General features: G+C 45.4%; 1 protein-coding gene across 1 annotated transcript in view; it reads right to left on the reverse strand.

Moving 5' to 3' along the window:
- Window positions 1-17076, reverse strand: part of LOC135056655 (alpha-2-macroglobulin-like) — a 234536-nt gene that overhangs the window by 68896 nt on the left and 148564 nt on the right. The window contains exons 16-19 of the mRNA XM_063962101.1: window positions 6649-6798; window positions 5342-5456; window positions 3773-3851; window positions 1042-1267 (exon numbers count right to left, since the gene is read on the reverse strand). Of these exons, the coding sequence (XP_063818171.1) occupies window positions 1042-1267; window positions 3773-3851; window positions 5342-5456; window positions 6649-6798 (570 nt within the window). The remainder of the gene's footprint in view (window positions 1-1041; window positions 1268-3772; window positions 3852-5341; window positions 5457-6648; window positions 6799-17076) is intronic.

Genomic DNA, 17076 nt, shown 5'->3' on the forward strand with positions numbered 1-17076 from the left:
GTACAGTATAGTATCATCATTTATAGTTTTAGAAACTTTAATGGAAAAAAATAAGAAAAAATTAAATAATTAATTAATAATTACCTTCTACATCTATTACTTGTGATGTTTGTTTAAATATAGATGCGGCGGGGTGTAATGCAGTCTGAGATCATCGGAGGTGCGGGTTGCCGGCCGATCTCTGAGGTTTTTTTAAAGGGACAATCACTTACAAGGCATGGTTTTGCCTTGTAAGTAATTGTCTCTTTAAAAAAACATCAGAGAATGGTTATTAAGATGATTATTAATGTGATAACGTGGTAGGTAATGCCGTGTTGATTAAGTATATATGTGGGGAAATGTAATAGGGTCCCGAATTTCAGCCAAGACTGCCCGTATTTTTAAACTGGCAACAATTTACAAGGAAAACCTAAGGGCATATACATTGAGAAGATCTTTTGATCATCTCTTTCTAAGTATTCAACTTACTGGTGTCCTGCCATACGAGGGGGGTATAACATGCCAAAGGGAAATAGTAATATCTGTCCAGCAGGATAATTTACCACTCAGGGATATCTTGTGAGTGGAGTGGGTCTGTGTGCAGCCTCTGAGCCTGCCTGTACCCTCTCATTGCTGCATGCGTACTGTAGCCTCTGACACTGTGTCAGAACTTACTGTGCATCCACATATCTCTGGAAAATGGCACCTTCACTATTTCCAGGGGTAATCATATCTCCACTATAGATGTGTGCAGATCCTGGTGTTTTGTTTCTAAATCATTGATAAAAACAGCTAAAATCATGTAAATTGGATGCTAGTATGTAGTACAGAAGCATGAACTACAGCCCACACCATCTAGACACACTCTCCTGTGTGACATGGCACCTAATATCATCTTGAACTGTGCATTTCATGTTTTGTATTCACCCACTGTAACCACTAAAGTTACACCCATGAAGGATCTTTGAAAAGGGCACAGTTGGCTCTGTGGTATGGTAGGCTGACATCTACAGTTGGCAAACTTAATGGAACATTCTCCTATTGTTTTATAACTGTACTTACCAGCACACAGCTCTTCACATAGTTGAACACCAGGGCTTGGATTGTAAATGTCTCTCCTTGTACCACAGAGTAGGGTAATATCAGGTCAATGAAGTATGGTTGGAAGGTGGTGAGCCCAACATCCTTTATCTCACCAATTCCAGAATTTCCCAGACAGACAGCATCAGTTACCCACTTGGTGATACTATCAGGGGTAGTCAGGTTGAGCTCTGTGTGTCCCTCTGGGCTGTAAAACAAGATTAGTGCTGGGTTCAAATGAATAGTGTTTATTAACAACAACAATAATAATAATAATAATTAATAATGTAACAAAAAAAATAATTATCTTGTAGTTAATGCAGTATTAAAGTTTACAACTACAAAAATACAACTGCCAACAATACAACTAATGTATCAGTGTTAACTGACACATACAGTTCCTTAAAAATGCTGCTACTATTTCAACATGACACAGTGGAATTCCAATGTAGCTACAGTAACAAGTAGATCCATGTGTATGTCTATGTGTAGGAGCAGGAAGCGCAATCATCATGAATATACTGATCTGATCTGATTGTTTGGGGTTTTTTCTTCTATTTTTTGATTACAATCCATCCTTCAACTCATTAAAACAAGAAGCGTTTCTAGCGTGAAACAATCTACTGGAGAATGCGACCAGGTTCAGAGAATTTGTGATCATTATCCTAAACTATGGAAACATGGATCAGGAAGAGATGAAATGAAATGGGTATGCTTAGAATAACTGGTAGCCAATCAGATACATACAATATCAAAAGAACTACAAAGAATTTTAGTTCAACCAACTCCTACGTTGTATGTTAGCAAGTTTTAAGTGGGTTGCGTTAGGATAATTCACTCATTAATTACAGGGGTTATCTGATTAAATGTGATTTTCATTCTACTGCCATTGAGAGATTTCTATTTAAAGGATTAAACTATCTACGGAAACTGAGAGACCAGTCGCGTGAAGGTCTTGACCCAGTCTGCTTTACATGCTGTAGTTGCCCAAATCTAGTCAAATTCCATCCAGCCTCAGTATTGTAAAAACAGGTTCTCTTTTCAATACTCTTTCTGAGTACTGGTTACAGAAACCAGAGGATCCCTCAAGAGCTGGCAGCGATATCACCTCCCCAGGGTCCCTGTATAACATACATGAGATCCATGTCACATTACACAGCAGCCATTGCAATAGCATATAGTACTTGGGCCAACCAACTACATACAGTAGGTCCCTACATCATGGGGCCTAGACCATGGGCTACTCAGTGCTTAGCTGATTATTTTTAGTAGATGAGTGATCAAACAAAAGAGGATAGTCCCTCTCTCTGTTAGTTTAAACAAGCTACAAGCTGCACGCTCTGTTCATAGCCAAACTAGTAATTAGTTATCACTTATCTAGAACATTCTATAAAACAATAGCTGGTGATCTTATTGTATGCTCCACTTTTCCTCTTTACGGTATTTAATAACCTTAGCATCAAAAATATTTTGGTGGAAATAATTTTTGTTCTGTGTTTTTAAGTGCATGTTTTGCTTTGTTTTTTCATTTTTCATTTTGCCATTTATTATATATATATATATATATATATATGTATATATATATATAATAAAATTCAAGTCTAGATTCAGTTAGTGATATTTTGCTCCAGTGTGTTCCAAACCCCAGCGCTGCTCACAGCATCTTAGGAGTCTTTAAAAGTCATCATTATATATTCCAAGGACATTTAATTACCTTAATAGTGGAAAATGGGCTATCATTATAATACAGTTATTAACTATATTGTTGCTTAAAGAAGGAACATTTGAGCAGTGCATTGTTACTTTGAGGAATCTTGCACACTATACTGCACCCTACTCAATCACCCTGTGCCAACCACACCAGGTGAGCACATGGTGTCATGTCGAAGGGGGCGAGGCTACCAGCACTGGGAAGGACAGCCATTTTTGTAAAATGGTGTCAGTGGCATAACTGTGTGTGGCATAATATGTAATAGGCATTATGGTGTGTGGTATAATATGTAATAGGCATTACGGTGTGTGTCATAATATGTAATAGGCATTATGCTGTGTGGTATAATACGTACTAGGCATTATGGTGTGTGGCATAATGTGTAATGGGCATTACGGTGTTTGGCATAATGTGTAAGGGGCATTGTGGTGTTTGGCATAATGTGCCAATGCCCCTATTGTCATGTAGCCACACCCCTAGTTTTGTGTGACCACACCCCCTCACGACACATGACCACACCCATTTTTACTATTAGTACCACTACAAAAAATTCTACTTGCACCACTGCCTGGGGGTAAATGTAATAGGGTGCGAGAAGCCAGAGGTCCAGGATTTCGGACAAGAATGGTTGTATTTTAAAAGTCCCAATCATTTACAAAGCAAAACCAGGATGGTTTTGCCTTGTAAATGATTACCACTTTAAAAATACGGCCATACTTGGTCAACATCCTGGACCTCCAGCTTCTTGCACCCTATTCAATTTACCCCGTGCGCTCTGTGCAACAGCACTGCTTGCCCACTCCTAGTTATGGCCCTGGCAAAATGCATTCAAGTCACTATTTGGCGCACACGAGCAGAAGAAAAAAAGCACAAATTGCTGTAATGAGCCCCATAGTTTGCATCTCATGTTGCTTAGACAATTGTAAGTTACCAAAATGTACGACAACAACTACAGTAAGAAGGCTAGACATTGTATGATAGCTAGAACAGAGTAATACATACCCCACAGAAACTAAATCAAACAACCAGGTGTCTGGGAAGTATCCTCTTGTGTGAGGCTTCTTCAGCTCTTGATCTTCTCCTGGAAAATTAAATAAATATTAGTGAGAGATAAAAGGGACAAGGAATTTGTGTGTTCCATAATCTTAGCTGAAGGTTTTCTAGGAATAGGCCAAAAGGCAGGGTTGCCGATGTGAAAATCACATTACTTAATTTTAATCTGTTATGAAGTCCTGATTTGAGCAACAAATTCAACAACTAGTGTACTCAATCATACAGTGCAGAAAAATATGTAATAATAACAATAATGTTGCTAAATATCCAACAAAGTCTTCTTAATATATGGCAAAAAGCCTTAAAGGATAGAATATTATGTATCGATAATTCCAGTAATATAAGGACTCTTGTAATATAAAAGAAATAATGATAACAACAATGTTGCTTAATATTCAAGGGAGTCCATTTGATATATGGCAAAAAGCCTTGAAGGATGGAGTGTTACATATTAGTAATTCCCATTATTTCAGTAATTCCCTTTCATATATATTAAAGGTTTTAACAAGGTACAGGAAGGATGCATTTTTCAAAGGAAGTGAAGTATTAGAACATGCGGACATACACTGAAACTGTTGAGAAGTAGGTTCAGGGGAAACTTGAGAAAAAAAATTATTCACAGAAAGGGTAGTGGACAAGTGGAATAGCCTCCTAGCAGAGGTGGTAAAGGCTAAGACAGCAGAACAATTTAAACATGCATGGGATAGACATAAGGATATCCTTACATAGAATCAAGGTTCAAATAGATAACAATGTGGTTAAAAAAGGGCGGACTAGATGGGACAAGTGGTTCTTATCTGCCGTCAAATTCTGTGTTTATATGTAATGCGGCTATACCCCAATTTTGTGGTTAGTATGGGAGGTTGAGTTATCAAGTTCTTGCAGATCTACAAGTACAAGATGTTGAAAGCTTGCCAGGATAATGGAGTCCATTTAGCTGGGGATGGCCTGGTTTTGTTTATTGAGGGTCTCTTTTTTCCGTCCTATGATTGGGTTCTATAAGATCACTTTTGGGCGGTGGGCCACAGCTCTTTGAACCTGGATTTGAAGGGAAGCAGTGCTCTACTGTGGCCACTTTTGGAACAAGGGTTGTTAAGGAGTATGTCCCTTTTGATATCGTAAAGTTTGTCTCTTTCTCAAGGGAGGACCTAATTGCAATCTTATGGATGGACAAGTACTAGGACAGTGAAGGGATTGTTACTCTACAATCCTAGTTGTGCCAGAGTGGGTGTTGCATCAATTTTATTGCCCTTTTTGGCTTATGCTAAAGTTGTTGCCACCCTGCCTGATTCAAATATATTTAATACAATTCTTTGGACTGTAACCTCTTTTTCTCCAATCATTGTGTCTGGTATTTCTTATCAGTTTACAGTTTAGAATGAAATAGTAAAATCACTAATTGATTAACATTTTTATGACATTTAAATGATCAAAATAATATGTATTTATATAGTAACAAATTTCCCTTTAACTGGTCCAATTAATATAAATGATGTTTAGTACATACTATGTAATTACCTTTAGTGCTTTTCTCTTTTTTTCGATGCACTGAAGAGCGTCCAGTGAATCCAATTGGAACACAGGTCGGAGGTTTACTTATGCGAGTGTTGGTAAAAATTTTTAGATTGTGTAACTTTATAAGAAAAAAATGTTAGAGGTTAAATTAAATATAGTAAATAATTTTTAAAAGCCACATAAATTGTATTTTCTACAGATGCCAAGAAAGTAAACTACAGTATTACTCGTGAATTGTCTAAGTTTTTTTTTTTTTTATACAACGCAGTATTTTGTTCAGTAAACAATAATATACAGGGTTTTTTTCTAAATAAATTGTGTGGCCCCAGCTTTAAAGGGCCAGGAATAAACAAATATGTTACTAAGGCTCCTTACATATATAATGTACTAATACTGTCAGACTGGGACATGAAGGACCCACTAGGGAAAGGCAATGGTAGGAACCCATGCATGTAGTGTGGCCAGCCACCACAGAGGCTTGGCCAACCATTATAAAGGAACAAGGGTCTATGTGCTATGATTTGGAGAGATAAAGTTAATGGAGATAAAGTCAAGTCAATCAGCTCCTAAATGCCATGTTGCAGGCTGTGATTAAAACTCCTGGACTTAAGGGAGTTTCCACCGTCAATGACACATATTACCTATTCCCCACAACGACCAATTGCTTCCCCCCTCTGGGAAGTCTCCCGGAGGGATAAAATAAAAAGTGTGTAAGTGTGCATTTACTGACTATGGCACAAAATCAAAATGCAATTCAAAGCACTGAAAATAGGGAACATGAAAGTCAAAACTGCTATTGCTAGTACCACAGTCTATCGTTAATGTTAATGATTCATTTCAAATTTTAGAATGTGAATTTTAGAATTTTTCATGTGCTGATGCACACTGCCAGTACAATAGGTTATGACTTACATAGACCACTGTACCTTCACACATGTACTTTTTTGCAGTCAAACCCCTTTGTTTTTTCTATCGCCTTATACATTACATTGGGAAATAATACTGTATGTCCTACTTGTGTAAGAATGGTGTTGTCATATGTACATCAGACAAGACGATGGTATGTGTTTTAGGTTTGTCAGTGATAAGGAGGTGAAATACATTAGGCATACATGTGAGGCCGCCTTGCCTGAACCTTGCATATTTTAGTGACTGCTGCGATTGGGTGGGTCTTTTTCATGGAACACATTCATCTCTGTGATGCATACAAAGGCCAATTCATGAGAATTTGGTACTAGTTACAAATAAAGCAGCAGATAATAACAGACATACATGAAACATAAAAGGAATAAGACATAGTTTTGACTTACCGCAAACACAAGGAAAGCATCAAATTGTAAATCAAACATATTATGTATAGCAGTCTCATTTTCTGGGCATTGGTGCTTTGCAGGGTCGATTTCAGAAAATGGATCATAAGCAGGTCGTCTTGAGAAAATAAAATTGTTGCTATCCCTAGACTGCAAACAAGATGATAACAGAAATACATTTGTGTAATGTTCTGTAATGTTATTTTCTTCTGAACTGGCAACTAGTTATACAGGGCTCTATTTAGTAATATATTCAGAAACCGATTCATGATTATCAGATTTTCTCTCTCCGTATGCATGGTTGGACTGGCCCACGGGGGTACAGGGGAAACCACAGGTGGGGCCCACTGCCTATGGGCCCACCTCCTCTTCTAGAGATCGGTTTCTAAACTGTGCAGTTGACTGTGGTGTCATCTCTACAGTGCATTGCAGTTATAAATCTGGTACATTATCATGCGTGCACTAGCAGTATTTATATATATATATATATCAAGGGTCCCAGACCATGCATTCTTTAATGGTTAGTGAAGCCATTGTTGCAGCTGGCCACACACCCCTGGGAGACTAACCACACCCCTATACATGGGCTCCTACTACTACTACTACAACTACATTCCCCGGTGGGCCCTCCATGTCCCAGTCCATCACTGTCCGTATGCATATCTGGAAAAGTTCCTGGGGACCAAACTTTCTCGGGACCTGAAATGCAGTTACAACATCGACTCTAGGCACAGCAGAGGTTGTTCTTCCTGAGGCAACTTAGGAAGTTCAGTGTTACAAAAAACTGCTGCTGCTCTTTTATTCTGCCATTGTTGAGTCTGAGCTATGTTCTTCGATCATAGTCTGGTACAGTTCTGCCAATGAGAGTGACAGATGCAGGCTACAAAGGGTGGTGAGGATGGCAGAAAAGAGAGTTGGGACTGACCTTCCCTCTGTTCAAAAATTGTACCTGTCCAGAGCTAAGAAGCATTCAGGGAAAATTGCAGGGGATCAGTTACATCCTGGCCACGACTTGCTCAAACTGTTACCATCAGGCAGGCTACAAAGGGCGTTACCTGTAAAGTTAGCTAGAAGTTCAAAAAGTTTCTTACCACAGGCAATCCACCTGTTGAACAACTTCTAGGAGGATCTAACTAAATCTCCTTTTAATGTAATATTGCACAGGTATTGCTGCTGGATGGTAGACACTCCCATTTTATGGTATTGTAGTCTTTCGTGTTAGGAATTGTAGCTTACAGTATTACTGTGTTTTACTTGTGTACTTTATGTATGTCATATGTGTTTACCCCTTCTATGTGAATACCTGGCTGATGCTCTGGAAACCGAAAACAAATTCCTAGTATACATGTGTATACCTGGCTAATAAAATTGATTCTGATTCTGATTTTGATTCTGAACATATCATGCAATAAAGGTTCACACTACCCAATCCCTGCAGATGCCGATATTGGTGGCGGCGGGAACCGGCATCGGCAATTGCATACACATACACACTTGCCAATGTGGCAGGCAGCAACGGCGGGGAAGGGTGGAAGGGGTGGCAGAGGGAACAATGGTGCAGCATGGCTGTCATTAACGAGGACCTCCCTCGTCTGTGCATGTTCAGACGAGGGAGGAGGTCATTGACGAGATTGTGAAAGATCCGCTCAGGTCAGCCCTTCTGAGCGAGATCTTTCACTTTCTCCTCTAGTGTGTATGGGGCATAAGGCAGCTTTAGGCAGCTGCCAAGGGGCATCACTGAGTCCACAAAAAATAAATTAAAATGAAGGCTATCTCTTTCAGTCATACCTCCCAATGTGACCTATTCCAGGAGGCATAGGCAATTCTATAATGGGTGCAGTGCACAAGGGTCCCTGGGTCCAGGGGGCCCACACCGCACACCCTGCACCCGTATAGTATACCTAACCCTCCGGAGTCCTGCGGCTGGCGGCCCTGCAGTGCGGACATCAATCACTTGGAAAATGGCCACTGCTGTAATTTCTGAGTGATTTGCGCATGCGCACTGGTGATGTTCCCAGGAACAAGGCACAGGTGCTATGTTGCCGGAGACTTGCACATGCTCAGTAGACTCTGGCATTATGCCAGAGTCTACTTGCCACTGGAGAGGAGGGGGCCCGCAATAGAGGCTGCATGCGGGTCCCCTCCTCTCTTAAAATGCCCCTGCCAGGAGGAACAAAAATACTCTGCTCCTGGACTACCCTTTCAATTTATGATTGCCATCACCTGTGCTGAAACCCTTTTCTTATCAATTAACTAGCTCAACACAGGTGATGGCAATAATAAATTAAGAGGGAAGTCCAGGAACAGAGCATTTTGTCCCTCCTGGAATGGGTCATGTTGGGAGGTATGCTTTCAGTCTTGGCCTGGTCTACTGATGACCAGTGCTGAAGCTACCAGGGTGTCAAGCCTCCATAACTCTCCCAGTCCCCAGCACTGCACTCTCACCTGTCAGTGTGACAGACTCAGTAGCAGTGATGGCCGCCCCTCCCCTCTCCTTCAGTCCTCTCCTTTCCTCCTGATGCCAATGTCTCACTGGTAACACCCATGTAAGAAGTTCTGCTCCCTAGACAACACAAGTAGCTGCTGGCCTGCTGCTGCTGAATGGAGCCCGGTAAGGTATGTCTGTTGAGGGGGTGGCTTGTGTGTGTGTGTGTGTGTGTGTGTGTGTGTGTGTGTGTGTGTGGTAATGAGTGCTGTGTGTGTGTGTGTGTGTGTGTGTGTGTGTGTGTATGGGGGGGTCAATGAGGGGGGGGGGGTGTATGGGTTAATAAGTGCTGTGTGTTTGTGTGTGTATTGGGGCATTTCTATGCAGTAATTTATAAGTTTGGGACACTGCTGTATGGCATATAATAAATTAGGAACACTGATACATGGCATATTATAAATTGGGGGCACTGATGCATGTCACATGTCATATTAGGAATTGGAAGGAGCAGGGCTGTGGGTAAAATGCTGCCTAGGGTGCCAAGTAATCTTGCACCGGCCCTGGATAAAGGCATGTCCCAGCGAGGAGAAAACTAGGCTGCTGTGACTTTTGCTATTACATTATAAAATACAGCCACATGGAGGCATTTTAAGACAAGAGGGGGTCAGTGTGCACACTCTGTGGGAGCCCCCTCCTCTCCGGCAGAGCAGTAGACTATACTGCACATGTGCAGGTTTCCAGGAACATGGCTCTCGCCACAATGGTGAACCCAGCGCATTCGCAGAGCGGGTCCAAACAGAGAGAGCAGGTAGAAAAATATCTCTTCCCGCTTTTATGCAGTTGTAGAGATGTGCCCTGTGGGCACATCCAAGGTGCTGTCCCTGGCTGTGGACAGCGCTGTGGACAGCGCTGGGGCAGCTTGTCTGTCCCCAGCGCTGGGTGTGTGTGTGGCGGCGGGTGTCTGGTGCAGGGATCGGATGTTTCCCTGCACCAGGCTGTCGGCAGGCGGCGGGTAGTGGCGCGGCGGCCGCCAATCAGAAGCGCCGCCCGCGGCTTTTCAAATCCGGCTGGTGGGGCGCCGGCCAATCAGAAGCGGGCGCGGCGAGCCAATCGGCGCTTGCCGCGTCACAGGTCCCACCCCCGGCATCTGACGTCAGACGCCGGGCGGGAGCAGAAGAGGTGGAGAAGCGCACGGAAGAGTGCTGAAGACGCCGGGTGGGAGCCGAAGACGGATGGCGCGCGGAAGACCGCTGAAGAGCGCTGAAGAGCTCCGGTGGCCGCGAAAGAGGCCAGAAGACTCCAGGCTCCGGGAAGAAGATGTCCAGCGGCAGCTGGACGCGGAGAAGAGATGGCGGCGCCGCTGGCCAGGATGGGTCAGCGGCAGAAGAGGGTGCCGGAGATCCCTGGACCAGGTGAGGCCTCAGTGAGGCTTATCCCAACCCCCTTCCTACCTAGACCACCAGGGACGGGCATTAGGCCCGGGGGCACAGTTCAGGCACTAGGCCTGTTGCGCAGTTAGGAGTTCGTCACCCCCCTGATTTGGTGGTTTGGGCATTAGGCCCAGGCCACTGTGATTGGCTGTGTAGGCGGGCATTAGGCCCGAGGGCATATAGTGGGCATTAGGCCCAGATTAATAGGTGCGCCCCCCCAGATGAATAAGGGTGGTACTGGGCGCTAGGCCCTGGCCATCCCGACGTGCACAGAGTAGGCAGGCTTGTAAGCCTGAGCCCCACTCTATAAGGTGACCCTGGGCACTAGGCCCAGGTCACCCAACGGGCAACAAGTTAGGCGGGCGCTAGGCCCGTGGGTGAAGTCAGGCCTCCGGCCTGTGTGCAGTTAGGGGGCGCTAGGCCCAGTGAATAAGTGCCCTGAGGTGAATAAAGGTGGCACTGGGCACTAGGCCCAGGCCACCCTGAGGTATTAGGTAGGCAGGTCCGCTTTATCTGAGCCCCTGAGAAGAGAGTACTGGAGGTGGGTGAGCTGTGCAGCCCCCACTACCGGGTGTTCTGAGTCGGGTAACTAAAGGGACAGCACCGTGGTCATTGCTTGCACTGTGTATCGTGATGTATGCTGTTACCGTGCGGGGTGAAGTGTGAGCTTGTTAAGTGTGTTTAGTTTTGTTGCACCACACCCACAGAGCTAGTTTGAGGGCTCTGCCGTTGTAGTTAGTATAGGGGTGTGACACTAGGCTAGAGTTAGGCCCTGCACGGCTGTTTGCTTGTTTGTTTGCCTCCTTACAGGGACCTGTAAGAGAAGAAGACGTTCGCAGTGCGGAACTGACGGTGAGTGGCATCTGTGTGCGTTTGTCCCTTGTCTGTCCCCGAGTGCCGGAATTGGGATTGCTCACGGACGCAAGAATCCCCTTCATCACACTACGTGCGAGAGCGCGAGTGTGTGAAATCTGGGTGGCTGAGGCTTTGTGCCAGTGATGACCTTTCACCCAACCGGTGAAGGTCGCTGTCACCCCTGGGGTATCCCCTCTTCCGGTGGAAGAAGGGTGGATACCTCCCTTAAGGTAGACCATTTTCTCCTCAGCTCGTTCGTCGGTCAGCTCCGAGAGGGAATCGCCGTGTCCGGATCCGACTGAAGATTGCCAGGTCCGTTGAAGGATCCGGTACCTGAAGGTGAGAGAGAGCGGCGCCTGGTGAGTACCGAAACTACACCTGCACGGCAGCAGGCACCACCACACGCACCGCCGCACCTCTTACACAGTGACCGGAGACATAACGCATTCCAGAGATGGCACTGTGTATTGGAGACAACCATTGCTTCTCTCAGCTATATAAATAGCGTTAATGAAACCTATGGGAGCCACACAAACAGAAAGGCAATGAAATCACTGGTGTTCTCTATATTTAATATAGAGAAACAATATTTCTCTATATTTTAGGCTTCTCCAGCTAAAATACTGTAGAAAAGTCTACTAAATAGACCCCATACTATATCAGCATTGACTTTATTAACAGAGAACCATTTGCACATTAAACTGCTATGAAATAAATGTGGATACAAATATTATGATATCAAATCTGATAGACATGCAAAATCAGAAAAATATAAGTCACAGCCCTTATCTGCTCCAAACTATGTGGTTCATTCAGACCCGATCGCACGCTAGCTTTTTTTGCAGCGGTGCAATCGGGTCTGAACTGTGCATGCATATGCTCTGCAATGCGCAGGCGCATCGGCCACCGGCGGCGGGGATCGCTGGACAGCGACAGAAATAACAAAGAAAGTGATCACATGGGCGATTGCAAGAAGATTGACAGGAAGAGGCCGTTTATGGGTGTCAACTGACCGTTTCTAGGGAGTGTCCGGAAAAATGCAGGCGTGTCCAGCCGTTTGGAGGGAGGGTTCCTGATGCCATCTCCTGGCTGGATCGTCACAGCGGCTGAGAAAGTCCTGAGCTGTGCACCCCTGCACAGTGATTACCCCCTCCCCCTGTAGGCGGCAACTACCTGATCGCAGCACTGCATAAAAACGCCTGCGTGCGATCTGGTCAGAAACACACCCTATGTTATGTAAACCCACCCAATATATATATATATATATATATATATATATATACTGCTCAAAAAAATAAAGGGAACACTTAAACAACACAATGTAACTCCAAGTCAATCACACTTCTGTGAAATCAAACTGTCCACTTAGGTAGCAACACTGATTGACAATCAATTTCACATGCTGTTGTGCAAATGGAATAGACAACAGGTGGAAATTATAGGCAATTAGCAAGACACCCCCAATAAAGGAGTTGTTCTGCAGGTGGTGACCACAGACCACTTCTCAGCTCCTATGCTTTCTGGCTGATGTTTTGGTCACTTTTGAAAGCTGGCGGTGCTTTCACTCTAGTGGTAGCATGAGACAGAGTCTACAACCCACACAAGTGGCTCAGGTAGTGCAGCTTATCCAGGATGGCACATCAGTGTGAGCTGTGGAAAGAAGGTTTGCTGTGTCTGTCAGCGTAGTGTCCAGAGCATGGAGGCGCTACCAGGAGACAGGCCAGTACATCAGGAGACGTGGAGGAGGCAGTAGGAGGGCAACAACCCAGCAGCAGGACCGCTACCTCCGCCTTTGTGCAAGGAGAAACAGAAGAAGCACTGCCAGAGCCCTGCAAAATGACCTCCAGCAAGCCACAAATGTGCATGTGTCTACTCAAATGATCAGAAACAGACTCCATGAGGGTGGTATGAGGGCCTGACATCCACAGGTGCGGGTTGTGCTTACAGCCCAACACCGTGCAGGACGTTTGGCATTTGCCAGAGAACACCAAGATTGGCAAATTCGCCACTGGCGCCCTGTGCTCTTCACAGATGAAAGCAGGTTTTCACTGAGTACATGTGACAGACATGACAGAGTCTGGAGATGCCAAGGAGAACGTTATGCTGCCTGCAACATCCTCCAGCATGACCGGTTTGGCAGTGGGTCAGTAATGGTGTGGGGTGGAATATCTTTGGGGGGCCGCACAGCCCTCCATGTGCTCGCCAGAGGTAGCCTGACTGCCATTAGGTACCGAGATGAGATCCTCAGACCCCTTGTGAGACCATATGCTGGTGCGGTTGGCCCTGGCTTCCTCCTAATTGTTACGCACACCAGTGCTAACAGGAGTATACCGGTGTATGAACAGAGAGGGAAGCGAAGCAAACGAACTCACAGACAGTATAACATAACATACACAGGAGGTGATGGAATAACTAATAAACACAAAGTGAACGGAGAAGCCCAAAGGCTCAGGAATTGGGTGTCTCCCTAGTGTCAGGAATGCTCAGATGGAATAGAGCGGACAATGAAGCGAGGTGTAGTGATTTAACATGTGGAGCACCTGAAATTATGTTGCTAAGAACAACAGAAAAAACCCCAAAGGGTTACCAACGGGTGTGGGAATAAACTCCTTGGTCAGAGATAGAAATATAGACACAAGGAGAGTATCCACAATCCTAACCCCCACTTGCAGGGCACAGGTTCAGCTTACTGCCACTAAACTGACACCTGGACGCCCTGCACAGTGAGGGAGGATTAAGCAAGCAGGTCTGAGAGTACAGCCGCAAACCTGCTGGGTTCACAGAATAGCAAAAGAACCCCAGCAGGTCAAACAACTGACTCCAGTCTTACTGCTAGGTCCGGATTGGCAGAATGAAGTACCGAATCCCAAGGCCTATTCACAGTAAGCAACAAGTAAATACAAAGTCACACAGTACTAGCTAACTCTGACTGTGAGCACAAAACCAGCGCCGGATTCCCTGCCGTGCACAGAGCCTGTAACCACTACACAGTAAAAACCCGGACCGGAGTATCAGCTGCGCTCAGGTTACTTCGCTAACACTTGCCTCCCGGTTGCCATGGCGACGTGGCAGCACAGAGCAGGTGATCCTAACAGTACCCCCCCTCTGACGAGGGGTCAAAGAACCCCTACCACCGGGTTTATCGGGGAACTGCGAGAAGAAAGAGCGTATCAGTCTGGGGGCATGAAGATCACAACTGCGCACCCACGACCGCTCCTCCGGGCCATACCCCTTCCAGTGCACCAAAAATGACAGCCGACCCTGAACCATCTTGGAGTCAAGAACCCTTTCAACCACAAACTCCCTCTGACCCCGTATCAGAAGAGGAGAAGGTTTTCCACTGGAAGAAGGATTACTAACCGCCAGTTTTAAAAGGGAACAATGAAATGTTTTATTGATACCCAATGAACGGGGCAGATCTAACTGAAATGCCACCGGATTGATAACCCTGGTGATCTTATAAGGGCCGATGAACCGGGGGCCTAACTTATGAGATGGCTGTCTCAACTTCAAATTCTTGGTGGACAACCAGACGAAGTCTCCTAATTTGAAGCTGCAGGGTCTTCTCCGCTTATCAAAAACCCTTTTGGTCACTAATGACACAGACACAAGGGCTTTCTTCACTTTCCTCCAAATACCCCTAAGGACCGAAACAACAGAGGAACCACCAGGCGTGGAATCCAGGGGGTCAAAAGAATTGGCCTTAGGATGATGCCCATACACACAAAGGAAGGGAGAGATCCCTGTAGCAGAGTGAGCCGCGTTGTTATAGGCAAACTCCGCCATGGACAGATGAGCAACCCAGTCAGTATGACACTTGGAGACATAACACCTGAGGAACTGCTCCAAGGACTGGTTCACCCTCTCAGTCTGCCTATTAGACTGTGGATGGTAGCCTGACGACAAGCTCACAGAAATCTGGAGATCAGAACAAAATGCCCTCCAGAATTTGGCCACAAACTGGGATCCACGGTCAGAGACCACATCAAGTGGCAACCCGTGGAGGCGCACAACATGCTGCATAAATAACTCAGACAGGCGTCTGGCCGATGGCAACCCAACCAGTGGAACGAAATGCGCCATCTTTGAAAACCTGTCAATGACAACCCAAATGGCTGTCATCCCCGAGGATTTGGGCAAGTCCACCACAAAATCCATGGAAATGTGGGTCCATGGCTTAAACGGAATAGAGAGTGGATGTAATGGGCCGACAGGAACCCCTCTAGGAGTTTTATTTCGGGCACAAACGTCACATGCCCGAACCCACTGATCCACATCCCTAGCCACCGAGGGCCACCACACCGCCCTAGACAGCAACTCCCGAGTTCTGACAATACCCGGATGCCCTGCCGACCTCTTGGCATGGAATTCCAGGAACACTCGCTGTCTTAACCTAGGAGGCACAAACAAGAGACCTACCAGAAGGTCTGGAGGAGCCTGCTCCTGTGCTCTAAGGACTAATGACAAGAGGTCCTGGGTAATGCCCACTTTAATACATGATGGGGACACAATGGGCAATGGTTCCTCGGTGGTCTCTTGAACTGGAGCAAAACTCCGCGAGAGCGCATCAGCCTTGATGTTTTTTGACCCAGGGTGATATGTTATCAAAAAATTAAAGCAAGCAAAAAACAAAGCCCATCGTGCCTGCCTGGCATTGAGCCGCTTCGCTGACTCTAAATATGCCAGATTCTTATGGTCGGTGAGAATTGAGACCACAAACTTAGCCCCCTCATGCCAGTGTCTCCACTCCCCGAGTGCATCCTTTATAGCCAACAATTCCCGGTTACCCACATCATAATTCATCTCGGCAGACGAAAATTTACGGGAAAAGTAAGCACAGGGATGAAGGCGATTATCAGACACCCCCATCTGAGAGAGCACTGCCCCAATACCTATCTCAGAGGCATCCACTTCTACCACAAAAGGACGCTCTGGATCTGGGTGTCGCAGCACCTTGGCCGAGACAAATGCCCTTTTGAGACGGGCAAAGGCCGCTTTGGCCTCACAAGACCTGTGAGCAACATCCGCCCCTTTCTTAGTGAGTGCCACCAAGGGGGCCACTATAGACTAAAATCCAGCGATAAACCGTCTATAAAAATTTGCAAAGCCCAGAAAACGCTGAAGCGCCTTCAAACTAGTGGGCTGCACCCAATCCAGGACTGCCTGTACCTTAGAACCCTCCATTTGGAAACCTTCTGAGGAGATAATATACCCTAGAAATGCGATTTGCTGGACTTCAAACTCGCACTTCTCCAGCTTCGCCCCAAGCTGGTGGTCTCTGAGTTTCTGGAGGACTAAGCGTACATGCTTCCGATGTTCCTCCAGGGAATGAGAGAAGATTAGGATGTCATCTAGATAAACAACTAAGAATCTATCCAAATATTCCCTGAGCACATCGTTCATGAATTCCTGGAAGACTGCCGGGGCATTAGAGAGCCCAAAAGGCATCACCAAATATTCATAATGCCCTGAGTGGGTATTAAAGGCAGTCTTCCATTCATCCCCCTCTCTTATTCGGATTAGATTGTAAGCACCGCGTAGGTCAATCTTAGAAAAAATGGTGGCAGTAGAAGCTGGTCAAACAAAACCGAAATGAGAGGCAGTGGGTACGAGTTTTTAATCGTGATACGGTTCAATTCCCTGAAGTCGATGCAGGGTCGCAACGAACCATCCTTTTTACCCACAAAGAAGAACCCCGACCCAACTGGGGACTGTGAG

This window comes from Pseudophryne corroboree, chromosome 3 (genome assembly GCF_028390025.1).
Source record: "Pseudophryne corroboree isolate aPseCor3 chromosome 3, aPseCor3.hap2, whole genome shotgun sequence".
Taxonomy (NCBI): domain Eukaryota; kingdom Metazoa; phylum Chordata; class Amphibia; order Anura; family Myobatrachidae; genus Pseudophryne; species Pseudophryne corroboree.